General features: G+C 45.0%; 1 protein-coding gene across 1 annotated transcript; it reads right to left on the reverse strand.

Moving 5' to 3' along the window:
* Positions 1 to 84: 84 nt before the first annotated feature.
* LOC125631755 (caspase-14) lies at positions 85 to 27,218 on the reverse strand. The gene is made up of 7 exons (XM_048838879.2): positions 26,836 to 27,218; positions 24,180 to 24,277; positions 19,534 to 19,689; positions 13,911 to 14,139; positions 7,159 to 7,287; positions 3,090 to 3,199; positions 85 to 278 (listed from the first exon to the last, which is right to left on the reverse strand). Exons 1-7 carry the CDS (start codon positions 27,095 to 27,097, stop codon positions 171 to 173), a joined length of 1,092 nt encoding a protein of 363 aa, XP_048694836.1. The 5' UTR covers positions 27,098 to 27,218; the 3' UTR covers positions 85 to 170.
* Positions 27,219 to 27,793: the final 575 nt, after the last annotated feature.

Raw genomic sequence — 27,793 nt, forward strand, 5'->3', positions numbered from 1 at the left:
TAAAATGCAGTAATAAAGCTAGTTAGTTAAAAGGAACATCCTAAAGAACTTTGCTATAATTTGGAAAAAGATGACTATTTAAACTTTATTATCTGTATTTATTTTATTTTTATTCACTGTCTGTATTTTGAGCAATTCAAAAGGCAGTGAGTCTTCCACTGATCAACCAGTTAAGGTGCAAGGTACACAGCTTTGGTCAGAGTTGATTCCACGACTATTGTCTCTTTCACAGGGCATCCGTGGATACTAAAAGTTTCGTGCATCAGGTTGTTATTGATCTGAAAAATAAAACCTTAATCAAAAAATAAATAAAAACATTATCCAAACCTTCACTGGTGAGTGATGCTACTACACACAGAATCTGTTACAGGGCTGAGTGGGGGTGGGGGAAGGAATGTAGGCTGAGCCCTAAGGAAGACCATGCATCTTTGGGTCCTGGAGCATTTGTGTCTTGTCTAAATCTGCATCTACAAATGAACAAGAAGCAATAGCTCTACTTGAGGCAAAGCATCTGTTCTGCACTCCCATCTGGGGGAGGGGGAACTGCATGGAAGGAGCAGCCAATGACAGTGTGGCTCCTTCCTGTCTAGCGAGTTGGCAAAACTCAACAACACCACAGCGAGGCCGCTCCACAGGTTTAAAGGTTCCTTTCCCTTTGGATTGGTGAGGGGTTAGAACAGGGGTGGGCAAACTACGGTCTGGGGGCCACATCCAGCCCCTCAGACGTTTTAATCCGGCCCTTGAGCTCCAGGCGGGGAGCAGGGTCTGGGGCTTGACCTGCTCCGTGCGTGCAGGGGCAGTGCCTGTGGACAGGGCAGCGTGCAGAGCCACCTGGCTGAGCCTCCACGTAGGAGCCAGAGGGGGACATGCCACTGTTTCTGTGAGCCACTTGAGGTAAGCGCCGCCCAGAGCCTGCACCCCTTCCCCCCCTCCTGGGACCCGACCCCCTGCCCCAGCCCTGATCCTCCTTCCGCCCTCTGAACCCCTGTCTCAGCCCAGAGCACCCTTCCCCAGCCCCACCCCAGAGCCTGGACCCCCAGCCGGAGCCCTCACCCCCCCACACACATCCCAACCCCCAATTTTGTGAGCATTCATGGTCCGCCATACAATTTCCATCCCCAGATGTGGCCCTTGGGCCAAAAAGTTCGCCCATGCCTGGGTTAGAAGCTGTTTCTTCTGCCTGAGACTCATCTAATCCCTTCCTCCTTAAGGGAGTATTAAACAGAAACTCTGAGGTTAGGGTGACCAGATGTCCCGATAAAATCAGGACTGTCCCAATATTTAATTGTTTGTCCCGCCGGTCGGGACGCCATTTGTCCCAATATTTTGCTTCGGCAGCACTCCGGCTTTTTTCCCCCCCCCCCACTTGGGGCGGCAAAAACCCTAGAGCCGACCCTGGTGCGGGGGGTAAGCCTGTGGCTGCCCCCCCATGTGTCCCGATATTTTGTTCTTGTCATCTGGTTACCCTATTTGAGGTGAACTCTGCAGACTTCACTGAGTCCTTCTAGCTGTAGGTTTTTAACTACAGAAAGGTGACAAGTGGGCAGAAGCTAACTGAACATAAGCCTCCACAGTGAAAAGTACTGGGCTCTGACCTAATGTCAACTACTTCTCTAGCGAGTCTGTGTGAAAATCAACTCACCCCAGCCCTTGGCTGGGCATCCCCCACCCCCATGTATTCCACTCCCATCCTGCATCCTATGATTTTAATCAGCTTGTTTTCAGTCATGTACATTATTTTGTTGATTTTTATTTTGCTGACCTTTTCTTAGTATCTTATTGCTAGCCTTGCCAGAATTCAATTTTTATTTTTTTTATCATTTCAATGGCTAATATCAAATGTTTATTTTTAAAAGATTTTATCAATTTAAATTTTCAGTGGTGTGAAATTATGGGGAGCGATCAGATAATTATTTAATGAAAACAGAGGTTGAAATTCAAAAAGTTAAATTTTATATACAGTTAAAAACACAAATTGTCAACATCATATAGTAAATATCCTTAGATCAACAAATCAGACCTGTTTTTACTATTCGCTAGTCCATTTGTAACAAGCCAAATTCAAAAGTCTAAATCACTGGAATTCTGACTTCTCAAGGAGCATTTTTCTTACTTTGCCTACCTCTAAATTTTGATCATCATCAATGGAAATATTTTTTCATTGATTTGTGTGTGTACAGTGAAATTGATGTTATTTATTGTTAATGAAAATTGAAAGCCACTTGCGTCAACTCAGCAATAGTATCACATGTGCATGTAAAATATACGGTCTCTATTAACTTTACTACTTTAGATGTATTTAATGGACCAAATCTTCAGCTCTTGTAAATTGCTGTAGCTCTGAGGATCTGGCCCAACATACACAGTAATTAAGGGTGACCACGAAAGGAAATTTAAAATACTAAGGTTGTTCCTTTTTGTTGTTGTTACAGTTGCTTATTTATATAAAGAAAACCTGAGCGGGTATTATTTTTTAACATTTGGGGGTTTTTTTGCCTTGCTAATATCAGGAATGCTAAGTTTAGTCTTCCCTGATTTTGCTGGAAGTATCAGGCACATATTGGGAGCTTTCTTAAACTGAGCAGTTGTGGTGACTCTAACCATACCATCCTTTCTTCCAAGTATGTCTGAGGGGTTGATGGTAAATAAGCTGTTACTCAAAGAGCTTTAAAACAATCAGATTAAAAATTCCCTCTCCTCTCCAATTGCTTAGTTGTCAATCTCTTGTTTCTTGAAATATTACAATTCCACTATTTTACCAGCTGCATATGGGTGAAATTCATCCCTGTACAGAATGACAGCACAAGGTCTATGTATCACTTAAATACCACTGGAGTGCTATTTTAAAGATGTGAGTACTGCACAGACCTTATGCTGGTCCTCAGAACAAGAGTGAATTTTGCCCTTCAGAATCTTTTAGTGTAAACAAAGTCCAAATTTCTGAAGTGAAAAAGGAGAAAAACTTTAAAACACCCCAAATACCTATCTACCCTATAGCCTATTTTCATACATGGCAAAGAAGCAATAAAGAGCAGATACCCAATTAGTTTTCCTTTGCAGGTCTTTATCCTGTTTTGTTGCATACTTACTTTAGTAAATAAATCCCCGATATGCCATTTCATGCCTTGCTCTGAAAAGACCTCATCCATTGCTTCAATCATTCTAGAGCCTTTTTCCCTGTTACGCAAAGAAACATAACCTACAGGTGGAAAAAAGCAGGAACAGCTCATCAGTTTAGATTTTTCCTAATAAAAGTTGATTGTCAAAATTCAACTTAAGAACTTTTAAAGACGTATTAACACCAGGTGATCATTAGCACTAACATGGGCACCTAGAGGAAAAGGGAGACATAATGGTTCTTTTCCCTTCCTTCCTGAGCAGCCATGTTAGGATCAGCTAGAATCGATTGTGGTTCTGAGTCTCCTGTGGAGTGCAGTCCCTGCATTGCCACTGCTCACCACCACGAGCAAGCGAGCAGAAAAGGGGCAGGGAGCTGGCAGAACCGTGGTGCTATCCCACCTCCTAATGCCTTGATTAACAGAGGTGGGTGGAGGTGAAGGAGGAAGTAGGCTGCACACACTTGTGGCAAGCCAGACAACACCACCAGTTTAATGGGGCTCTTCCTGACCGAACAAACTGTAACGCTTACTTTACAAACCGCCCAACAACTGAATGCTGCTCACAAATAGCAAGGTATTATAGCTCATAAAGCCAATACCATATCTCCCAACATTTCCAGTAGCTAAAACAGGACAGGTCTTGCCCTTGGGGATGGAGAACCAGGAAAGGGCATCTGGGGGGAGTGGGGAAGGGAGGGAGAAGAAAGTGGAAGAGCTAGCTCACCCCACGCTCACCCCACAGCAGCAGCAGCTCCTGCACCTCCTGTCCTGCAGGGCTGGCTGGGCTTGACTCTGCTCCAGGCATCATGACTTGGCTCCCAGTGCACAGGGTCGCAGTGCTTCTCAGGTTTGGCCTGGCCCCCAAATACAACCAGAATTGCAATGCCACTCAGTCAAATGTGGCCCACCCACCCCATTAGGGTGGCCAGGCCAAACCTGTGTGGCACTGCAACCCCTCTTGCCAGGGCCAGGTTGAAAAGCCCCGAGTGGGGAGACAAGCCCAGCCAGTTGTGCAGGACAGGAGCTGCTTCAACAGGGACAGGGGATTTTGTGGGTGAAAGCAGGACAGTCCCACAAAATCCAGGACTGTTGGGAGGTCTGCAATACAAATAAAAACTAATAAATTCTCACCCCCAGAAATTCTGTCATGCCACGGGCACAGTGAAAGCTGTCGAGCATCCCTTGATGCAGAGGCAGATTTATCATGAAACAAACAGTGTGGTGGAATTGGGCCCCCAATAATGCAGGACAAATCTCATCTCACAACCTGCCCCCGAGTCCCAGCTGGCAGCGCAGCAGGGCTCAGGCTGCCTGAGAGACAGCTCTGTGTGCTGGCAGGGGCAGCGCACGGAGACTCGCTGCCCTCCTCCCCCCAAGGGGCACACAGACACGTGCCAGCAGCAGGGCTAAGATGGCTCCCTGCCTGCACTGCCTCCCTCCCTCTGTGCTGCTCCCGGAAGCGGCCAGCATGTCCCTGCGGCCCCTGGGAGGTGTCTCCACATGTCGCCCCCGACCCCGTGTGCCAACTCCACAGCTTCCTTTGGCCGGGAACTGCAGCCAATGGGAGCTGTGGGAGTGGTGCACAGAGGCCCCCAGCCCCTCCTGCCTAGGAGCTGATGCCAGAGGGGTGTGCCAGTCGCATTGGGAGCCATGCTATCCAAGGTAAGTGATGCCCCCCTGACCCCTCCCTCACCCCAACCCCCTGCCCCAGCCCAGAGCCCACACCCAAACTTCCTCCCAGAGCCTGCACCCCTCCCCCCACCCCACCCCATCCCCCTGTCCCAGCCCGGAGCCCGCACCCAAACTCCATCCCTGAGCCTGACCCCCACACACCCTCCTGCACCCCAACCCCCTGCCCCAATCAACGTACCCCACTTTATTTTCCATTTACTTCCTATTACTTATAATATAGGAGGAGAATGAAGAAAAAAAATGAAAAATGGGGGTGGGGGAGATGAGAGAATGTTCCTTTTCTTGGCTAGGTCCTGAGAGGGGGCCCCCGAAAATGAAACAGCACCCAGGACCCCACTAACTCTAAATTTGCAACTGCCTTGATGACTGTGGTTGATTTGCTCGGTTGTTAGGGATTATGTTTATTCGAGAGTGGATGTAGATGAGTGTGAAGGGATGTATGTAGTTGTGTGGCTTTTTTTCTGAATGCTTTGGTTTTTGTGGTTTCAAGTTAGTACAGAATTGCAAAGGTCAAACAACACCTGAGACTTATGTCAGTTTGACTGCATTAGTGTAAATGCTTCTTTGCGATGTAAGGGACTTTTGTACCTGCAACTGCAAGGAATGTTCTCTACCGAACTCCACAGATAGGCCACCTCTAACCCTTCCCACAAAAGAAAGCCCTGTTCAAATCTCTATTGTTTTTATACATGTTGAACAATATAGTCTTTCTGTGGGGAAGGGCAGGGAGAGCTAATTTGGAAAAGAGAGGAGAAGAACAAGAAAGGCTCCAGAGAAAGGAAGCCCCAGTTCAAGGCCTGTTTTCCCTCACACACCTCCAGTTCCCACTATCATATTTCTTTAAAAAAATACGCAATTCATTAAAATCAATGCAATTATCATTACCGTAATCAGGACAAAGAAATGCAAACACACATTATTGATCCCTTCTCCCCCCCACCACCCACTCACTAGGTTAGAATATACTAGTTACAGATGAAACTGAACAATGCCAGCTCAAAATCCAATGAAGAATTTGACGCATTGTTTTTCATTCCATCATGATATAGCACAAGTGCCTTAGTCTACCCATGTGACACCAAATTTTAGTGGATTTTTCCCCATCTTGTTATTCATGTAAAGTAAAATTCTCCATCAGAAGCTGTGTTTGACAATTCTTTTGCCTGGGGTTTCAGTAAACTGGAGGTGTGATAGGCTTCCGTTTTCTGAGTGGTGAACACTGCTATTAATAGCCATGTCAGTTTTGACTTCAGCAGCAGCTAATTTCTTTCAGAGATGCTGAGCAGCTGCATCTGCCAAAAAACAGTCACTTACCTGGTTTCCTAACTATGGGCAAGATTTTAAAAGATATTTAGATTCCTAAGAAGCAGATAGGAACCTAGTGGGATTTGTCAAAAGCGCCTAGGCACCTAACTCCCAGTATAGCTCTACCAGCACTACATACACACCCTCCCTCCTGAGTGGATACACACAGTCTAGTAAAGAAAATCTTTTTTTGCTTTAGTTTTTCCAAGTGACATACGCTAAACTGAAAAAGGCACTCACAGTAGAATAAGAGTGTCCACATGGGGTGTTACACCAGCAGTCCTATATTGGTTTAAATTCAGGCCCTAGATTAGTATAATTTTCCTATATAAAAGAGCCTTTAAATGTAGAGAAAATAAAATAAAAATTTTACATCTTTTGAAATCAGTGTCCATTTACTGACCCCCTTTCTGTCAGGACAACCTGAGACTGCCTCTCCCTACTGGGTCTCAAAAGTCTCTCTATTCGACTAGGGCCTGCTCATCAGGCCATTGTTCCAGGCCACCTCCCAGCTGTTAGAGTTCATTATCATATCAGGGTGAGGTTACATCAGCATTTCCACTTAGGCGCAGTTTCACCATTTGGGGAATTGAAAAGTCTGTTCCCCATACAACGACTACTGATGTGAATTCACATTCTCCTTCTGTATCCTGTTTGGATATTGGCCCCAATAGAGGAAAATTGTATTTTCCTCAGTATAAATATCTTACCCTTTTCCCCATACTATGAAATACAAGTTATTGAAAGACCCCAAAGCCTATGTCAGAAATGCTTTTGTATTTAAAGAACAGGGCTTAGAGTTAAGAGATTCTAGCTCTGCCACAAGCTTTCCTGTGTGACCTTGGGCAAGTCATTTAACCTCTCTGTAGAATGGGGATAACAACTACTATACTAAAGTGGAACTGGATCCCCCTCCCCCCAAAAAAACCAGTCAGAAATTGCATTTATAAAGGGTCAAATTCTACTCTCATGCACACAAACCCTGACTGGAATCAACCACAATTCATGTAATTGGGGCCTAACTTGGCCTCATCTCTCTTACCCTTTTGAGTGGAATACACGACATAGTAATCACTAGCTGTTGGCAACCTCCTGATAGCTATCAAGTTATAAGTACAATCAGCTTCCTTGAATTCATGCTCTATTTCTTCAACTCCATGGTCTTCTTTTCCTGTTTTTATGACAAGGAAATATGTTTAAACACACTGTAAAATGACTGCCTGGTGTCAAATGATTTCCAAGTGACTTGCATGTATGGGCTGCTGTTTATACACTTGTTCCTCTTATACAAAAGCTACAAGGTATCAGAATATTTTCCCATCCTGGCACTCCCACCTATAGCTACTGAAGGAATGCAGCGACTGAGATATGGTGGTAATCTAGCTAGATGGATTATTAGATAGCAGAGTTGAGGAAACTTCTTGAGTAAAGTACATTTTGTTTAAATATATTATTTTATCAAAATCAGAAATTCTTACTTTTTAAACTCAAAATTAGAAAATGAATAACAGCATTTTTCTTCTTTTTATTTCAGTTTTCTGGTTTGTCATTTTTCCTCCCCCCCCTTTCTTTTTTCCATTACCCCTCCCTGCAAACTGGAAAAAAATGGAAAAGAAGAAGAAAAAGGGGTAAAAGAAAAAACAAAAAAATCAAAAATCAAAAATACTGAAAACAAACATTTTGAAACCAAAAATTGATGAAAATTTCACTAAAGATTTTGAAAACAAAAATTATGTATCTCAGTAACCTGAAGAATTAAAACAACAATTTAATTTCAAATATTGTAATGATAAATAAATAAAATAATTTTATCAACCAACTCTACCAGACAGTCTCAATGTCTGGGAGGAAGGTGTGGCCTGGCTGTGGGGGCAGTGGCTTATAGGGGACAATAATGTCTAAAGTTGTGCAAATAGCAACAGCTCAAGTCTGCAAACAACCATGGATCTTGGTTGATGTTTGACTTGCATTAAAACCTAAAGTCTGCTCTGAACTGGGGTGGGTTCAGGTTTTGGTTACATCTTTCTCAGAGCCCCACAAAATATCATGAAAGAGCCTGTTCTTGGAAGCTTTCTATCTCCATTTTGGAGATCTATGAGGTTCAGATGATTAGAATAAGATTCATGTAGGTATCCAAACTTTTAGGTGCCTCTCTGAACCTACTAGGACTCTATGAGCCTGTCTGCCTGTTGGAACCCTGATTCCTCTTTGGCTCCCAGCTCTTTCTTTTAATAATTAGGGAACACAGTCTCCTGGTAAAAAATGGCAGTGTATTAATTCTGATTCGGTGTCAATTTTGATAAAATTGTACTTGTGAAATATTGTATCTTAGCCCTGGTCTACACTAGGAGTTGAGGTCGAATTTAGCAGCGTTAAATTGATTTAACCCTGCACCCGTCCACACGATGAAGCCCTTTTTTTCGACTTAAAGGGCTCCTGAAATCGATTTCCTTACTCCACCCCCAACAAGGGGATTAGCGCTTAAATCGGCCTTGCCGGGTCGAATTTGGGGTACTGTGGACACAATTCGACGGTATTGGCCTCTGGGAGCTATCCCAGAGTGCTCTATTGTTACCGCTCTGGACAGCACTCTCAACTCAGATGCACTGGCCAGGTAGACAGGAAAAGGCCTGCAAACTTTTGAATTTCAATTTCCTGTTTGCATGGTCACCTACAGCTTGCCACGCTGGCCAGAGCTCATCAGCAGAGGTGACCATACAGAGCTCATCAGCAGAGGTGACCATGATGGAGTCCCAGAATCGCAAAAGAGCTCCAGCATGGACTGAATGGAAGGTACGGGATCTGATCGCTGTATGGGGAGAGGAATCCGTGCTATCAGAACTCCGTTCCAGTTTTCAAAATGCCAAAACATTTGTCAAAATCTCCCAGGGCACGAAGGACAGAGGCCATAACAGGGACCCGAAGCAATGCCACGTGAAACTTAAGGAGCTGAGGCAAGCCTACCAGAAAACCAGAGAGGCAAACGGCCGCTCCGGGTCTGAGCCCCAAACATGCTGCTTCTATAAAATGGCTGCTGCATGCCATTTTAGGGGGTTCAGCCACCACTACCCCAGCCATATTGTTTGACTCCTTCAATGGAGATGGAGGCGACACAGAAGCAGGTTTTGGGGATGAGGAAGATGATGATGATGAAGTTGTAGCTAGTTCACAGCAAGCAAGCGGAGAAACCGGTTTTCCCGACAGCCAGGAACTGTTTCTCACCCTGGACCTGGAGCCAGTACCCCCCTGAACCTACCCAAGGCAGCCTCCCGGACCTGCCAGGCAGAGAAGGGACCTCTGGTGAGTGTTCCTTTTAAAATACTATATATGGTTTAAAAGCAAGCATGTGAAAGGATTAATTTGCCCTGGCATTCACGGCTCTCCTGGATGTACTCCTAAAGCCTTTACAAAAGGTTTCTGGGGAGGGCAGCCTTATTCCGTCCACCATGGTAGGACACTTTACTCCACCAGGCCAGTAGCACGTACTCGAGAATCATTGTAGAACAAAGCATTGCAGTGTATGTTTGCTGGCGTTCAAACAACATCCGTTCTTTATCTCTCTGTGTTATCTTCAGGAGAGTGATAACATTCATGGTCACCTGGTTGAAGTAGGGTGCTTTTCTTAAGGGGACATTCAGAGGTGCCCGTTCCTGCTGGGCTGTTTGCCTATGGCTGAACAGAAATGTTCCCCGCTGTTAGCCACGGGGAGGGGTGAGGAGCTAGCCACATGCTGGGGAGAGCCAAAATGCGACCTTGGAATGAAAGCACATGTGCTGTGTATATAATGTTAACAGCAAGGTTTACCATGAAAGAGTGTAGCCATTGTTCTAGAAAATGTGTCTTTTTAAATATCACTGTCTCTTTTTTTTTCTCCACCAGCAGCATGTGTTTCAAGGATCACAGGATCTTCTCCTTCCCAGAGGCTAGTGAAGATTAGAAGGCAAAAAAAAAGTACTCGTGATGAAATGTTCTCTGAGCTCATGCTGTCCTCCCACACTGACAGAGCACAGACGAATGCGTGGAGGCAGACAATGTCAGAGTGCAGGAAAGCACAAAATGACTGGGAAGAGAGGTGGCGAGCTGAAGAGAGTAAGTGGCGGGCTGAAGAGAGGTGGTGGCAGCGTGATGAGAGGAGGCAGGATTCAATGCTGAGGCTGCTGGAGGATCAAACCAATATGCTCCAGCGTATGGTTGAGCTGCAGGAAAGGCAGCAGCAGCACAGACCGCCGCTACAGCCCCTGTGTAACCAACCGCCCTCCTCCCCAAGTTCCATAGCCTCCTCACCCAGACGCCCAAGAATGCAGTGGGGGGGCCTCCGGCCACCTGGCCACTCCACCCCAGAGGATTGCCCAAGCAACAGAAGGCTGGCATACAATAAGTTTTAAAGTTGTAAACTTTTAAAGTGCTGTGTGGCCTTGTCCTTCCCTCCTCCACCACCCCTCCTGGTGCTTCTCTCCTCCACTACCCCTCCTGGGCTACCTTGGTAGTTATCCCCCTATTTGTGTGATGAATGAATAAAGAATGCATGAATGTGAAGCAACAATGACTTTATTGCCTCTGCAAGCGGTGATCGAAGGGAGAAGGGGAGGGTGGTTAGCTTACAAGGAAGTAGAATGAACCAAGGGGCGGGGGGTTTCATCAAGGAGAAACAAACAGAACTTTCACACCGTAGCCTGGCCAGTCATGAAACTGGTTTTCAAAGCTTCTCTGATGCGCACCATGCCCTCCTGTGCTCTTCTAACTGCCCTGGTGTCTGGCTGTGCAAAACCAGCAGCCAGGCGATTTGCCTCAACCTCCCACCCTGCCATAAACGTCTCCCCCTTACTCTCACAGATATTGTGGAGCGCACAGGAAGCAGTAATAACAGTGGGAATACTGGTTTCGCTGAGGTCTAACCGAGTCAGTAAACTGCGCCAACACGCTTTTAAATGTCCAAATGCACATTCTACCACCATTCTGCACTTGCTCAGCCTGTAGTTGAACAGCTCCTGACTACTGTCCAGGCTGCCTGTGTACGGCTTCATGAGCCATGGCATTAAGGGGTAGGCTGGGTCCCCAAGGGTAACTATAGGCATTTCAACATCCCCAACGGTTATTTTCTGGTCTGGGAATAAAGTCCCTTCCTGCAGCTTTTGAAACAGACCAGAGTTCCTGAAGATGCGAGCGTCATGTACCTTTCCCGGCCATCCCACGTTGATGTTGGTGAAACGTCCCTTGTGATCCACCAGTGCTTGCAGCACTATTGAAAAGTACCCCTTGCGGTTTATGTACTCGCCAGCTTGGTGCTCCGTTGCCAAGATAGGGATATTGGTTCCGTCTGTGGCCCCACCACAGTTAGGGAATCCCATTGCAGCAAAGCCATCCACTATGACCTGCACATTTCCCAGGGTCACAACCTTTGATATCAGCAGATCTTTGATTGCGTTGGCTACTTGCATCACAGCAGCTCCCACAGTAGATTTGCCCACTCCAAATTGATTCCCGACTGACCGGTAGCTGTCTGGCATTGCAAGCTTCCACAGGGCTATCGCCACTCGCTTCTCAACTGTGAGGGCTGCTCTCATCTTGGTATTCTTGCGCCTCAGGGCAGGGGAAAGCAAGTCACAAAGTTCCATGAAAGTGCCCTTACGCATGCGAAAGTTTCGCAACCACTGGGAATTGTCCCAGACCTGCAACACTATGCGGTCCCACCAGTCTGTGCTTGTTTCCCGAGCCCAGAATCGGTGTTCCACCGCATGAACCTGCCCCATTAGCACCATGATGCCCACATTGCCAGGGCCCGTGCTTTGAGAGAAGTCTGTGTCCATGTCCTCATCACTCACGTCACCGTGCTGACATCGCCTACTCACCCAATATCGCTTTGCCAGGTTATGGTGCTGCATATACTGCTGGATAATGCGTGTGGTGTTTAATGTGCTCCTAATTGCCAAAGTGATCTGAGCGGGCTCCATGCTTGCCGTGATATGGTGTCTGCACAGAAAAAAGGCGCGGAACGATTGTCTGCTGTTGCCCTGACGGAGGGAGGGGCGACTGATGACATGGCTTACAGGGTTGGCTTACAGGGAATTAAAATCAACAAAGGGGGTGGCTTTGCAAGAAACTGAATGGCCCCCTCAAGGATAGAACTCAAAACCTCAAGGATAGAACTCAAAACTGGGTTTAGCAGGCCGTTGATTTCACAGAGGGAGGGAAGGAGGGAGGAGAAAATGAATACAAAACAAATCTGGTCTATTTCTTGTTTTGAGCCACTTCATCTATCTTTATACGTCTTGCTGGCAGCAGACTGTGCAGTATGACCGCTAGCCGTCGTCATCTCCTGGGTGCTCGGCAGAAGACAGTGCAGTATGACGACTAGCCATCATCTTCTGCTAGCTGGAGGTTAAAAGACAGTGCACTGCCGGTAGGGAATGACCTGGGAAATGACCTGGCTGAGTCACTCCCACGTTTGCCCAGGCGCCCGGTCAAAAGAGCACCCAGGACTACGTCGATGATGGCTACTAGGCATACTGCACTGTCTGCTGCCAAAAGGCAATAAACTGCTGCTGTGTAGCAATGCAGTACCAGTCTGCCAGCACCCAGGAGACATATGGTGATGGTTAGCTGAGCGGGCTCCATGCTTGCCGTGGTATGGCGTCTGCAAAGGTAACTCAAGGGAAAAGGCGCAAAATAATTGTCTGACCTTGCTTTCACAGAGGGAGGGAACGGGGGCCTGACGATATGTACCCAGAACCACCCGCAACAATGTTTTAGCCCCATCTGGCACTGGGATTTCTACCCAGAATTCAAATGGGCAGCGGAGACTGCGGGAACTGTGGGATAGCCACCCACAGTGCAACGCTCTGGAAGTTGATGATTGCCTCTGTACTGTGGACACACTCTGCTGACAACATGCACTTAGAGCATTTGTGTGGGGACACACACAATCAACTGCATAAAAACGCTTTCTACAAAACCAACTTTATAAATTCGACCTAATATCATAGTGTAGACACACCCTTATATATAGCAAATCCCCACAAGCATTTCATCAGTGAAACTGGTTTTGTGGGACTATTCAATTGACTGAAAAAAGTCTCAGAGTAACAGCCGTGTTAGTCTGTATTCGCAAAAAGAAAAGGAGTACTTGTGGCACCTTAGAGACTAACCAATTCAATAAACTGGTTAGTCTCTAAGGTGCCACAAGTACTCCTTTTCTTTTTGAAAAAAGTCTGTCGCTTGGCAAAGCTGGCCTTTCTAAGAAGATAGATATTTGTACTCCATACCCTTGCGGATAATTTGCAAACTGTTAAGCCAGAAGGTTGCCCAATAAGAGCAGGCACTAGTTGAAGTCAGGCCTTATACACCTTTTCTTGTAAGGAAGGGGTTTGTCTTCAGTTTCCCAGTCAGAGCCCTGAGGACTACCCCATTTTCCACTTCTAACTTTGAGCCCCTGTCACCTCCACCGTTCTGCTGTGTTAGGAGGATAGGTTAGATACATTTTGGCATTTTGTAACGGGGTGTCCTTAAAAGGCCAGGATGTCACTGTGCAGTAACGCAAGGCACTGCCACCCCTCTGGGTGGAACGCATGTTCTCTGTGTTATTTTCAATGCTGGCTGCTTCGAGACTGAGAGACCAGAACTGGGACTGAATCCAGCTGTCCAACACCAACACCAGAGTACAGAGAACTGCTGAGGTCACTGGACTAGATTTAATTACACATACTCTAGGCCCTTTATAGAGACTTGAAATGAAACCTTCATAGAAAGAAGCCGAAATTCTGAAATCCTGCAAACACTATTTAATGTCCTACTCACCTCCTCTGCATGCCTGAATGATAAAGATTTTAGGTTTTTCTTGGAGCTTTGGGCATTGTACATTGTTGAACAATGCAAATATATCATCAAGATCAACTGTGTCACCATCTTTCCCCTGAATGATGCCGTGACTCCTCCCATGACTCATAAGAGCAATGAGGCAGCAGCTAATTTCATCCTCAGATTGATTGATTTGATCCCGGAACTCTTCCAATGCTGGCAGTATTTCCTGTCACAAACAGCTGTGTTAGATACGCTGATCAAAATAATTAATTCTCAAAAGAGATTAACAAATGAAATAACAATAAGGCTAAAGGACCAATTGAATTAGCCATAAAAAGTATTTTTAAAGCCACTACTACACCTTGCAGTGTCATTAACTGTACATAGTGGGTCCATGACTCGGGCTCCTAGATGCTACTATAATACAAATAAATAATAATAGCTAACAAAAAGCTGTATTATGGCAGCTCTTCCCCCACAGCCTTGTGATTTAGATTTCTTCCCTTCTTGATCTAGAGCCCAAGCCAGCAAGGCATGTGAACAAGTCTTATTGAAATCAGTGGTACCAATCACATGCATAAAGTCTGTCACTTTCTTCTTAAACATTGTAACAGTTACTGTATGAGTGGGTGTTTCTGAGCACATCAACAGATAGCTCCTAAGTGAGCGGTTCTTCCCAGCAGGGAAAGGCCCCTGATGCAGGAAGTAACTCTGAGAGGTAGTTCAGGAGTGAATGTGCTTCCTGCTGTAGGAAGAAAACAAAACTGTGTTTGGTCAGCAGCATCATTGGCAGGAGGGGAGCTGGCTCTGTGCCCTCATACACTAATAAAAAGATGTTCTGTGTGCCTCTGCCTGGTTGTGCTAACCTACCAATAAGTAGACAGTGAGGTCCCAGGCAGTACCTTGCTGAATTGGGGCCTTAGAGCCCGCTTCAGATACCACTCACATAATTGTAAATGAGGAGTAACCCCACTAAGGTCATTAGAGTTATATTAATATAAAGCTACTGTAAGTTGCAAGAAGCCAGAGGTATCAAACATGCCCTGAAAAACATTGTTAACAGCTACAGTTCTCACTCTGTCCTTCTGTCTGCAGCAACCAAGGCTATGTTTACACTGCACTTTTGTCGGGAAAACTTTTGTCGGTCAGGGGTGTGAAAAAAACCACTCCTTTGCCCTGCGCCGGACAGCACTTTGTTGGTGGGAGATGCTCTCCTGCCGACAAAGCTACCACCCCTCATTGGGGGTGGTTTTATTTTGTCAGCAGGATAGCTCTCTCCTGCCGACAAAGAGTGGCTACACTGCATATCTTACAACAGCACTGCTGCAGTGGCACAGGTCTGCCGCTGTAAGATGCGCAGTGTAGACATAGCCTTAGACTGCTACCAATTGCCCTTATGCATATTCCAAACCTTTAGCTTCCTCTTGGAGCTAAAGATAATGAGAATCAATACATTCCCATCATCAGAGACTGCACTAGCTACAGGGAAACTAGGCAGCTGACTAGGGTGGTAGATTTCTGGGCAGCAGCCTGGGACGGCAGATTTGGTCTGGCCACCCTTCCATCATGACAAACAGGGGACGGGCCAAATTTGAGTGGTGTTGTGACCCTGTGCACCAGGTCAAAACGCTACTCACTCAAATTTTGTCCGACCACCCCTCTGTCATGAAACCAGTGGCTCTGCCAAACCTGAGTAGTGCTGTGACCCCATGCTTTAGGGCAAACAGGCTAGTCTGTGGAGGATTGAAATAAAAATCCTTGAAATTAATCCAACATAAAAAGCTTCCGATAAGAAAAGGATTGAAGAAATTTGTTATATGCTCATGCCATCTACTGGATACCAATGGAAACAAAAGAGAAACAGCTGAAATCTGAGCCCTCAGTTAGACAATATCAGATAGAAAATCAGAGGATTGCCCTTCTCCAACAGACCCTGAAACAGGATACATAAACTGGGTCACCTTATGGGACCCCAGAGTTTAGCTTATCCCCTTCAAACAGCCGCTCCCTTCATCCAGGGTTACAGGAAGAGGAGCTTACAGATTAGCTGCAGAACCCGAATGTGCTATTGGACACTGACCAGCTTCGTGAACAGCTCTCACTTCCTCTTGGGTTACAGGACAAAGAAATGGTGAGATTTCACCTCAGCCTGTATTTCTCTTTCTGATCTTGAATATAAATAACTGAAAGTTACCTTGAGTCTACACTCTTTAGTGAGACCTCAAGTAACTATATGTTGCATATTAACTAACTATTGCTATAAGCATGCTCGTCTTTGTAAGCCCATGCAAACTGGCCTAAAAGATTTAAAACCATAATTTATACAATTGTTTTTAAAATTTAAATTTGTCCCTTCCATGTCACCCCATTCAAACAACAGGGATTCTTAAAAGTATCTTTAAGACAAGTGCATCCTTACTACTTGGAGAAATATGGGAAGAGTGGTAAATGTGTTGGAAGTACTAAAGAATTGACAACAGATGATCATAAGTAAGTGTAATTAGGAATGTTGGTGATTTGTACTGGTATATGAGATAACTGCAAAATCTCAACCTTAGTCTATGATAGTTGCTTGCAAGGCTTTATTTTTCTGTTCAGTACACACCTAGAACATTGGCTATGTCTACGCTTGATTGATGAACGGTTGATTGTACACATATGTGGTTCTGGGTGAATTATCAAAACCTTAATTGATTAAGAGCATCACATGTCTGGAACCAGTATTTCTCAAATCAAAAGTAAAAGCTGGCGTGAATAGAATCTTGCATTAAAATTAGTAAATTATGCTCCCTGGACTCAATAAAAAGGAGTTATCCTAACTAGATTCCATTCCTATATTAGCTATAAAACTTATCAAATTGACAAATTTAGTTTGTTAGATTTCATCTTTAAAATCTAATTGGCACCTCAGCAAATTCATAAAAATAGATCCTCATTTATGCTTGCAAAGTGAGATCATAATCAGACCTGTAAGGATTTGTGACTCTAAACTGCTGTAGTTGAGCAATACACTTGGTATTATTCATCTAAAATTGTAGCGGTGCAGTCACCCCACTCTGGTTAAGAAGCGGTTAAAAGCAGCCGAGGGAGGCTGGTTGGGTAAACAGCTACAGGTGTGGACACACCCAATTAGGGTCCAGCTGACCCTGATAAAAGGGCATGCTGAGGGAATGAGAGAACACTCTTGCTCCAGAGAGGAACAGGCTGTCTGGGAGAGCAAGCAGGGTACCTGAGGCAGAGCGGAGGCGCTCTGGCCTGGTGAGTCCCCAGGTTTAGGCCTTGCTAAAGGCCAGGGGAGGTACTAGGGCTGCAGGGAGGCAGCTGGGACTGGAAAGGCAACAGGTCCAAACCCTCTTGCCAATGATGAGTGGCCACTTCAAACTGCAGTTTGCCCCTGAGGGAAGGGGCTAGATGAGGACTGACAGTGGGTCACTGAGGTGAGGTGGGATTAAGGAATTGGGGTTCCCTGGGGAGGGAAGACCCAGAGTGTGGGGGCACAGCTGCGGGGCAGCACCCCAAGGTAAGGGGCACCGGGGTCTGGGAGGAACATGGGGCCTGAAGTGCTATAAGTGGTGGAAATCAGGAGGAAGCAGGCACCAGTAGGAAGACACTGGCCAGCGGGAGGCACTCTAAGACTGGAACAGAGCTAATTCCTGGATGACCAGCAGGAGGCACCATGGCAGTGAGTGCCTGCTGTGCTACAAAAATATATCAAGTAATTACAGGCTTGATAGAAGGCAGACAAAGATCTTGGCATGTGTATTTTTTTTTCCCTGGTAAATATGCTCAAGTCCCAGTTAATTACCCTTCAAAACTCTTCCTTTGCCATTGCTCCCATCATTTCTTCATTTGAAATAAATTGAGTCCTCAAAATGTGTACTTTGTTTAATTTAAAAATGCTCCAGAATGGGGATGTGGCGATGGAAAGTCCATGAGCCCTTTTGCCCCCAAATAAAGAGATTCTAAAAAGTTTGCTTTATAATTACAAGTTTACAGAACTTCCTAACCATTTGACATTTGCCTGCCACTAATCTAATTTTACTCAACTCCTTAAAAGAAGAGTCATGAGAGTATTTAAAAGTCAGTTCTGCAGCTGTGCCCCCAGAATTCCCACTGAAATCCCTAAGGTCTTATCCTATTCCCCCTGAAATCAATGGCAAAATTCCAATTGACTTAAATGGGAGCAAGATTGGGTGGGCTCATTTGTAAATAGGGATACAGATTAGCTTTTGCAGCCTTGCATTTTAATACCAGGAATGAGCCTGAATTCTAAAATGCAAGCATTTCCTTTTGCATATGCAGATTTTGTGGTGCTGTGCCACTGAATCTGAGCAGAAAGGAAACCGAGCTGAGAAATTATAACTTTAGAATGTAAATGCAAATATGAAAGCTGTCAAGCACTTTACTTTATATACTACATTTTAGGTGGTCAATGCAGTCTATATTGGCACCTTTAAAATTCAAATACATTTACGTTTTCTTAAATTCATAGGTTTTCAGCATGATATGGTACAAAAACTTTGCAGGAAGTTGGTGCAACAATATTTTAGAAATTATTCTTGTTACCTCAGGCGCAGAGAAATAACATTGTTGGGCCAAATTCTGCTCTCCATTACACAGATACAACTGCCATTAAAATCAATAGTGTTGCACAAGTGTAAGCAAAGGTAGAATCTGACCCAAATATTGTACTTGATTTTATAATCTTGGGAAATACACGAAGGAATTTATGGAAGAAAAGGGGCCAGTTTCAGCAATGCTGTAATGACAGCATTATCAAGATCTCCTTGGCTAACAGGGACTCTATCCCTCTCTCCTTGGCTAACAGGGACTCCGTGGACTCTATCCCTGGCCTGATTCTAACTCTTCCTCATTGATCTTCACTCTGGCAATCACTCTGATCCCTGCTCACTGATTATCACCTCTTGGCCATCCTTGTCCGGTGGATACCAGCCTAGCTGTGATTGCTAGGCCACACTGCCTATGCCTCAGTCCCTTACCAAGATCATGAGGCCTAAAGATTAGCCCTTCCACAAAAGGGCAATCAAAAGTAGGGGGGAAGCCCCATAGTGTAATAATATACAGCAGATTGGCAATAAAGGGGTGAAAGGGGAAGGAAGAAAAAAACCACTCCCCTATATCCTTCTAAATAATTAACTTTTTCTTTTGTGTCTCAGCTAGTCTCAAGTCAAGCCTGGAATCAATCATTCAGAGAGGTTACTCCAGCCAGCCTATAGCCACACAGCTGCAGATAAGGAAACTGAGTGTCCCAAGCATTTGGATTTGTGGGGTATTGGAGGAGGGGAGCTCTTTTGGAGAATTTCTATTGCCACCCAGGGAGCTGAAGTTTTAAACATTTCTGTATTAGGCTGTCCCTTTCCCTGGGAAGATCAGCCTGCAGGGGATTCACATCCAAAGCTTCAGGGACTTCAGTTAACCCAAGCCCTATCTACAAAAGATAATCAATACCTCTGGTGGGAAAATATTTTCTAAACATTTTACAGTACTGACTTCTGCTTCAGTACAGCTTCAAATAGCACCAAGTGAGCCCTTATTGGGGGTGTGGAAGGCATTCCATTTGAAGCTATCTGCTTGGTATGGTATAATTTTTAAGACTTACCTGCCCATTAGGATCTATGCACTGTCCAGAAGGCGTTTCAAACTGATACTTGTCAAACCACTTATTCATTATTTCAATATCCTTTTCTGCACCGCGCCTGTGTGTTGTCACACACATCATAAAAGCCACACGGGTTTTGCTCATGTCATACATATCCTGTTAATTCAAAATGTTAAATTAAAATGTTTGACAAATGGGCTGTAGCTTAATTGAACAACAACATTCTAACACAGTATGTTTTTTCCACATGAAACATACGACTGAGGGCCCAATCCTGCAACTACTCTGCTAAGAGAACTCCCACTGACTGCGGGAGCACCTCTAGGATTGGGTTTCTATAGCCTTGTCTAGAACAGTGGTCTCCAAACTTTTTTGATTGCGCACCCCCAAGAGGAAAAAAAAATTTGCCGCAGGCATGCCGCCAGAGAAAAGAAGGGGAAGAGCTGCCGCAGGTGTGCCGCCGACGGGGAAAAAAAAGGGAAGAGCTGCTACGTAGAAGAGCCGCCGCAGGTGTGCCACCGGCGCTGCTCCTGCCGCGCACCCCCAGCGATTGTCTTGCACGCACCCCACTTTGGAAACTACTGGTCTAGAACATCAAACTGATGTGTTGCTAATAGGGCTGTCAAGCGATTAAAAAAATTAATCGCGATTAATTGCATTGTTAAACAATAATAGAATACCATTTATTTAAATATTTTTGGATGTTTTCTACATTTTCAAATATACCGATTTCAGTTACAACACAGAATTCGAAGTGTACAGTGCTCCCTTAATATTTTGTTTACAAATATTTGCACTGTAAAAAAGACGAAATAGTATTTTTCAATTCACCTCACACAAGTACTGTAGTGCAATCTCTTTGTCATGAAAGTTGAGCTTACAAATGTAGAATTATGTACAAAAAAAACCTTGCATTCAAAAATAAACAATGTAAAATTTTAGAGCCTACAAGTCCACTCAGTCCTAATTCTTGTTCAGCTAATCACTCAGACAAACAAGTCTGTTTACATTTGCAGGAGATAATGCTGCCCGCTTCTTGTTTACAATGTCACCTGAAAGTGAGAACAGGTGTTCTCATGGCACTGTTGTAGCTGGCATTACAAAGTATTTAGGTGCCAGATGCACTAAAGATTCACATGTCCCTTCATGCTTCAACCACCATTCCAGGGGACATGCGTCCATGCTGATGATGGGTGTCAGGGTTCCTTCCCCACTCTAACACTGTAGGGTACAGATGTGGGGACCCACATGAAAGACCCCTAAGCTTATTTCTACCTGCTTAGGTTAAACTTCCCCCAGGCACAAAGTCTTTGCCCTTGGATTAGGTAAACGCTGCCACCACCAAGTGATTTAACAAACATTCAGGGAAAGGACCACTTAGAGTTCCTATTTCCCCAAAATATCCCCCCAAACCCTTACACCCCCTTTCCTGGGGAGGCTTGAGAATAAACTAGATGAGCACAAATCAGCCTTGGATTTTTAAGACCCAAAAAAAACAATCAGATTCTTAAAAAACAGAACTTTATTAGAAGAACAAAAAAAGATAAGAGAACAACTCTGTAAGATCAGAATGGAATATAATCTTACAGGCAGTCAGATTCAAAACAGAGACTCCCTCTAGGCAAAACCTTAAGTTACAAAAAGCCACAAAAGCAGGAATACGCATTTCCTCCAGCACAGCGAATTTCACAAGCCAAAACAAAGAAAACCTAATGCATTTTCTAGCTAGATTACTTACTAACTTTACAGGAGTTGGAGGGCTTGCATCCTTGATTGGTTCCCGGCAAAGGTATCACATAAACAGACAAAAGCCTTTTTCCCCCCCCTCCAAATTTGAAAGTATCTTGTCCCCTCGTTGGGGACATTTTGGGTCAGGTGCCAGCCAGGTTACCTGAGCCTCTTAACCCTTTACAGGTAAAAGGACTTTGCCTCTGTCCAGGAAGGATTTTATAGCACTGTATACAGAAAGGTGGTTACCCTTCCCTTTATATTTATGACTACGGGGTTCTGCTCGATAACAATCCAAAGCAGTGCGGACCAATGAATGTTCATTTTCATCATCTGAGTCAGATGTCAACAGCAGAAGGTTGATTTTCTTTTTTGGTGGTTTTGGTTCTGTAGTTTCCACATCAAAGTGTTGCTCTTTTAAGACTTCCGAAAGCCAGCTCCACACTTTGTCCCTCTCAGATTTTGGAAGGCATTTCAGATTCTTAAACCTTGGGTTGAGTGCTGTAGCTATCTTTAGAAATCACACATTGGTACCTTCTTTGCGTTTTGTGAAATCTGCAGTGAAAGTGTTCTTAAAATTAACAACATGTGCTGGGCCAGCATCTGAGACTGCTATAACAGGAAATATATGGCAGAATGCGGGTAAAACAGAGCAGGGGACATATAATTCTCCTCCAAGGCGTTCCGTCAAAAATTTAATAGACACTTTATTTTTATTAATGAGCATCATCAGCATGGAAGCATGTCCTCTGGAATGGTGGCCAAAGCATGAAGGGGCATACGAATGTTTAGCGTATCTGGTACGTAAATACCTTGCAATGCCGGCTACAAAAGTGCCATGCAAATGCCTATTTTCACTTTCTGGTGACACTAAATAAGAAGAGAGCATCATTTTCTCCCTTTAAATGTAAACAAACTTGTTTGTTTTAGCACTTGGCTGAACAAGAAGTAGGACTGAGTAGACTTGCAGGCTCTAAAGTTTTACATTGTTTTGTTTGAGTGCAGTCATGTAACAAAAAAAAAAATCTACATTTGTAAGTTGCACGTTCACAACAAAGAGATTGCACTACAGTACTTGTATGAGGTGAATTGAAAAAACATTTAATCATTTTTACAGTGCAAATAGTTGTAAAAAAATATTCACTTTGATTTCAATTACAACACAGAATACACGATATATGTAAATGTAAAAAATCATCCAAAGTATTTAATAAATTTCAATTGGTATTCTATTAACAGTGCAGTTAAAACTGCAATTAATCGTGATTTTTTAAAATCACAACTGAGGAGAATTTGGCCCAAATTTTTCAGTTAGAAAATATCTAAAATGATCAATAGTAGGTTAAAAAAATCTGTATTTAAGGATTTGGGTTCAAATTATTTCTGTATTTCAAGCAATAAACAAAATAAGCTAGTTAACATTATCCTTGAACATTCAACACTTCGGGGATAGTTGCAATATAAAAATTAGTCACAGGAGAATGCTGACATTATAGGCCTGATTCAGGAGAGGAAAAAAAGATGGATGTTTTTCATTCCTCAGTTTCACAAGTTTCAGAGTGATAGCCGTGTTAGTCTGTATCAGCAAAAAGAACGAGGAGTACTTGTGGCACCTTAGAGACTAACAAATTTATTTGAGCATAAGGCCACAAGTACTCCTCGTTCTTTCAGTTTAACAAATAATTCTTAGACTTTAGGTTGATACATGAAGAGGAGATAAATATCAGATGGTTCTAGTCATGGAAAAACTCTGCTCTCAGCTATACCTGTGCAACCCCATTGAAGCCAGGCACAATCTGACACAATTTGACATAATGTCTCAAGTGAAGTGGAGTGAAATGCATACCTCACAGAAGACAATGGCAAAATTTGCCACTGACTTCAACAGGGCCAGGATTTCAACCCAACTGCATATATTATAGAATAATTCCATATCTACAAATGCTAGTTTTCTACAATATATAGAAATGTGGTTATCAGTAAAATTACTAGTAATTTTCTGAAGTTACTCTGTGCTGTTGCAATACCTGAGCTCTAAGGCCCAGTTCCACAAAGATCTATTTAGGCTTCTAACTTCCATTGAAGTCAATGGAGGTTAGAAGCCTAAATACCTTTATGGAGCAGAGCCTGTGAGCTCCAGGATTGTATCATCTCTCATTATTTTTATTTTGGAATTTAATAAATTTGACAGGCATATTTCCAGCATTCATATCTTAGGCGTAAGTATAGCTTCCTTTAATTTTGCATGTGACACTGATTTGCTTTCAAGCTTTTCCTGTTTTTCAAAATTCTCTCACGATATTATCCTGCTCCAGGAGCAGTTCTCCATGCCAACTCTCTCCATGACAATGCCTGATCCTGTGTTGAGGGAGAGGAGAGTGGCCAGTGGATCCATAATCATGCAGATTCACTAGCCATAATCCCTCTTGTAGACAGAGTATAGGGGAAGCAATCACTACTATCGTCCAGGGGCTATAGTTACAGCCATGAAACAGCTAACGGCCTAATTCTGCAAACATATCTTCACATATGGATTACTGCCATGAATAATCCTATTAATTTTGATGGGGTTACATGGTAGCAAACCCTACAACTGGTCGTGTTTATAGGATGGGCCATGACCTGCATACCAAGGGAGATCCCCTTTTGGAAATTCCACTTAACCTGGCTATACTCAGGCTCCAGCCCACTGTATAGCAGGGTTAAGCAAACTATTTAATGTTATCTTTATCAAGCTGAGAAAACTGCATAATGATTCAGGAAAATTCAATTATTTACAAATATCAGGCCGATTCTGCTCTCTGTCACACAAGGGCAGCTCCCACTGAAGTCCAGGGAAGTTGCACCCATAAAACTGGGAGAACTTGGCCCAGGGGCTTCACGGGCATTGAACTCTTCTGAAAAATAAATACAATTACCAATGCCTCATAGTCACTTTGCTCAGTCCATCTTCCTTTAAAACTTGTATCACTTGTCTGATTCGTGGTTTGTTGTTCACCAGTTCTCAGTACAGCAGCTGTGTGGATATTTAAAAACAAGTAATTTACAAGTGCAGCTCAAATGACGGGTAAAGCTGTTTTTGTATGACTTTTTTAATATCTTCCTTTCCTCATTTTTTGTAAGTCTCAGTTGACACATTGGACAGTGCAAACTGCTATAGAGACAAACCAGATTCAGAATCCACCCCTCCCCTGATGCTAAACGCACACATCACTGCAGGCCTAGGAATATGCTTCTCCTGCTCTGCAGTTTGACCAAGTGAGATAAGCCTGTGTCTGAACTAGGCTTTTTCTGTCAACTCCACCATTCGTGACAACAGTGACTAAGACTTAAGGCAGTTGCCAGTATATTAAGCACAGTGTTATCTAAGCCTACTCAGATAAAGTTTATTTGACACCATGGTTAAAATACTGCCAGTTGCCTTATCTACACTAGTTCTTCTACTGTTGCTACTACCATGTAAACTGAAACAGTGGCAGCACCAAAACAAAATCACTGGCCAAAAAGGCCTAGGGCAGAGAAGCCCAAAACAGAGCCTCACCCTGGCCCATACATTGGGAACTTGCTGTGCTGAACTTTACCTCAACTGGAAACGAACTTCCAAATCTTTATCTGGTGGTTTATTATTCTGCATTTAAGTGTCTTATGTTCAGGGAGTGATTTGGAAAGGAAGACTGTTCCCTTCCCTTAAAATAAGTTGTTAAAACTAGGAAGAGGACTGCAGAGGAGTGTTCCTCTTTTTAAATGTTTAACGTTCAAACCCTGTCTGTATTGTACTGTGCTGTCTGTAAATTGAGTTTCAATCATCTTTTAATTCCATCTCACCTTTTTTAGCATCACCTACATTCTACTATTTTATACAATGAACTACAGGAGTGAACAGTCTGTTATCTCAAAACTTGGAAAAACTCATTTTAAACAAAACAGTAGTACTACTTAATTGGTATCAAACTGTTGTTCTGACCACAATCTCTTCAGAACCCTTAATATATTAACAGATTTATTGTTCTACACTTAAAACTTTGTCTGCCTGAATTATGAGCTTTCCTTATGCAACATTCTCAATGAAGGAAACAGTGATTTTGTTTAGGTCAGACCTATATAAAAATTGAGGATAGCAGGTTTATGTCCTGTTTACATTATTTTGTATTGGCTATCAGCTCTTAACCTGCCAAGTTATAGTATATTAACCTTGATTATATAAACAAAACTGGAAAAACCTTTTGATTCCAGCTCCTGGGTTGGTGTCTACTATTTTTTGTCATTGCTGTCTTATGCAGTGGTGTTGTAGCTGTGTTGGTCCCAGGATATTAGAGAGACAAGATAGGGGAGGAAGAAGAGCTCTGTGTAAGCTTGATTTTCTCACCAACAGAAATTGGTCCAATAAAAAAATATTACCTCACCCACCCTGTCTCTCTAAATTACTGTCTTAGTCACATGAAGTACATCTTTACAGTCTATTTCTGTGACCCTCTTTTTGTTTAAGTTTTCAGTTTAGTTTCTCAAATACAAAAGGAAAGCTATAATACTAGGATTGGCAATGTAAATATCCAGCCTGGGCACAGTCTCTTATATTTCTTATTAACAAATGTCTGTTCATGAGCCTGGCTTAGTTTTGCAGGTGTGATGTGAAATCCTCCTCCCATTGAAGTCAGTGGGAGTTTTGCCATCATTTTCACTGGCAGCAGGTTCCACCTGTGGATTGCACAATTCACGAGGTTAGATGTCCTAGTTTTCAGTGAGCATAGTTGATAGTGCCTGCGGGTATGGCACTGGCTTTGAAACTGTGATCCAGAGATAATGCACGGGGGCTGTGCCTACAGGAAACAAATGAGAGTTCAGGAGGGCTAGTTTGACAGAGCAATATAATTCTGTAGCGGCTCTGAGAATAGGACCACGTACTATGGGAGCTTTATCTCCAGCACTGTCAGTACCTACGCACACACCCCTGGATTTCCTATTTTAACAAATCTCGTGCGTTTTTACTCACCTCTCTCATGCTTTCAAACGCAGGGCCGTGCTTTCCTCTGCCTAGTCTAATTCTTCAGCAAAACCAGAGCGCTGCCAACTCCACCAGACAGGGCAGGGGGAGCTGGAGGGCTCCCCTGGCTCTTTAAACACAGAGCCCTGTTTTGTGGCTGGGCAGTGGGGGCTGAAAGCTGTTATTCGGTTTTTAATATTAACCCCATAGACACACACACACACAGGGACTGAAAGAGGCGGGGGGTGGGGTCACTGCTCACGGAGCTGATCGGCAAGGGGCCGGAATGCTGCAGGCGGGCAGGGGAGGAAATCGGCAGGCTCCAGCCCGCAATAAATCCCGTCCACAGGGGCGGGGGCGAGGCACCCGTCAGCCCCCCGCACTAGCCCGGGGGTGGGGGCTGTCTGGGCAGGCGGTCGGAGTCCCCGCTCCGTTCTAGCTGCGAGAGGCCCCTCGCCGCGGCGCGGAACGGAGCTCGCGGCCGGCGAGGGGGCTGTAGCGGGTGCCCGCTAGCCCGGTTCAGCGCCTCGCCCCCCGGCGGCGCTGCTCAGGTTACAGCCCGACCCCCTTCCCGCCCCGCCAGCTGCCTTTACCTGGCGCTGCCGCGGCTCCCGCCTTTTCCTGCCCGGCCAGCGCCTCGCTCCCGTCGCGGCGGCCCATGCCGCGGAGCGCCTCTCGCAGCACCTCGGCCGCCCGGCCCGCGTAGCGCCGCGCCAGCTGCGCCGGGCTCCCACCTGCGCCTTGGAGCTCGGCCGGGGCGCCGCCCGCCGGCTCCGGGCTCCGCAGGTAGAGGGCGCAGCGCGCCAGCTCCTCCTCGCTCAGCTGCGCCAAGGCGGCGTGGACCAGGCGCTCCATCCCCGGCTGGGTCCGGGATCCGCGCCTCTCTGGCAAGCAGCGGCCGCACGGCGGAGCCTGAAAAGCCGGGATTTGTGGGCACGGGGAAGCCAGCGGCAGCCGCGCCCCAGCCGCACCCCAGCGAAACCCTGACTCCAGCTCTTTCCAGGCACGCCGTGCGCGCGTCTCCCTTCCGGCCTGGCGGCTTCCTCACTGGTTTCCAGTGGCCCCTTTTCGGTGCGAGGCTGAGCCTGCCTTCTCCGTGGGCTTAGAAGTTCCCGGGAAATCAACGGGAGCTGTGGGTGCCGCGTGAGATGCTCATGCAGCCAAGCCTTTGGTGTAAGTTTTGGGAAGGCCAGAAGCCGAACTAGGCTCAAAAAAGGAGAGCCCTCCCTGGAGGATAGGTCCCTCGGTGGCTATTAGCCAAGATGGTCAGGGATGCAACCGCATGCCCTGAGTGTCCTTAAATCTCTGACCAAAGGCCACCGATTCTTCCTAAAAGTAAGGGGCTCTGAGTCCTCCCCCACCCCCGGCACTGGCCCTCCTCTTTCCCCAAGGCCCTACCCCCTGGCAGAGCTGGACTGGGGAACCTGGACCCCTCCACCCCGCCAGGGTGGGGAGTGGCCTGAAAGCAGCCCCAGGTCCCCTGCCCAGGGCAGGTGGAGGGTCTGTGGCTCCCCACGGTTGCCTGCATGGCTCTTACCCCAACCTGACTCC

Source organism: Caretta caretta, chromosome 2, assembly GCF_965140235.1.
Source record: "Caretta caretta isolate rCarCar2 chromosome 2, rCarCar1.hap1, whole genome shotgun sequence".
In the NCBI taxonomy this organism is placed as follows: Eukaryota; Metazoa; Chordata; order Testudines; family Cheloniidae; genus Caretta; species Caretta caretta.

Excerpts from the sequence above, each read along its gene's own strand:
- LOC125631755 (XM_048838879.2), bottom strand. The coding sequence starts at position 27,097 with ATGGAGCGCCTGGTCCACGCCGCCTTGGCGCAGCTGAGCGAGGAGGAG. Across the intron at positions 19,690-24,179 it reads AAAGTGACTATGAGGCATTG|GATATGTATGACATGAGCAA; the intron begins GTAATTGTATTT and ends TTGAATTAACAG. Across the intron at positions 7,288-13,910 it reads CATTCAGGCATGCAGAGGAG|GAAAAGAAGACCATGGAGTT; the intron begins GTGAGTAGGACA and ends TCATAAAAACAG.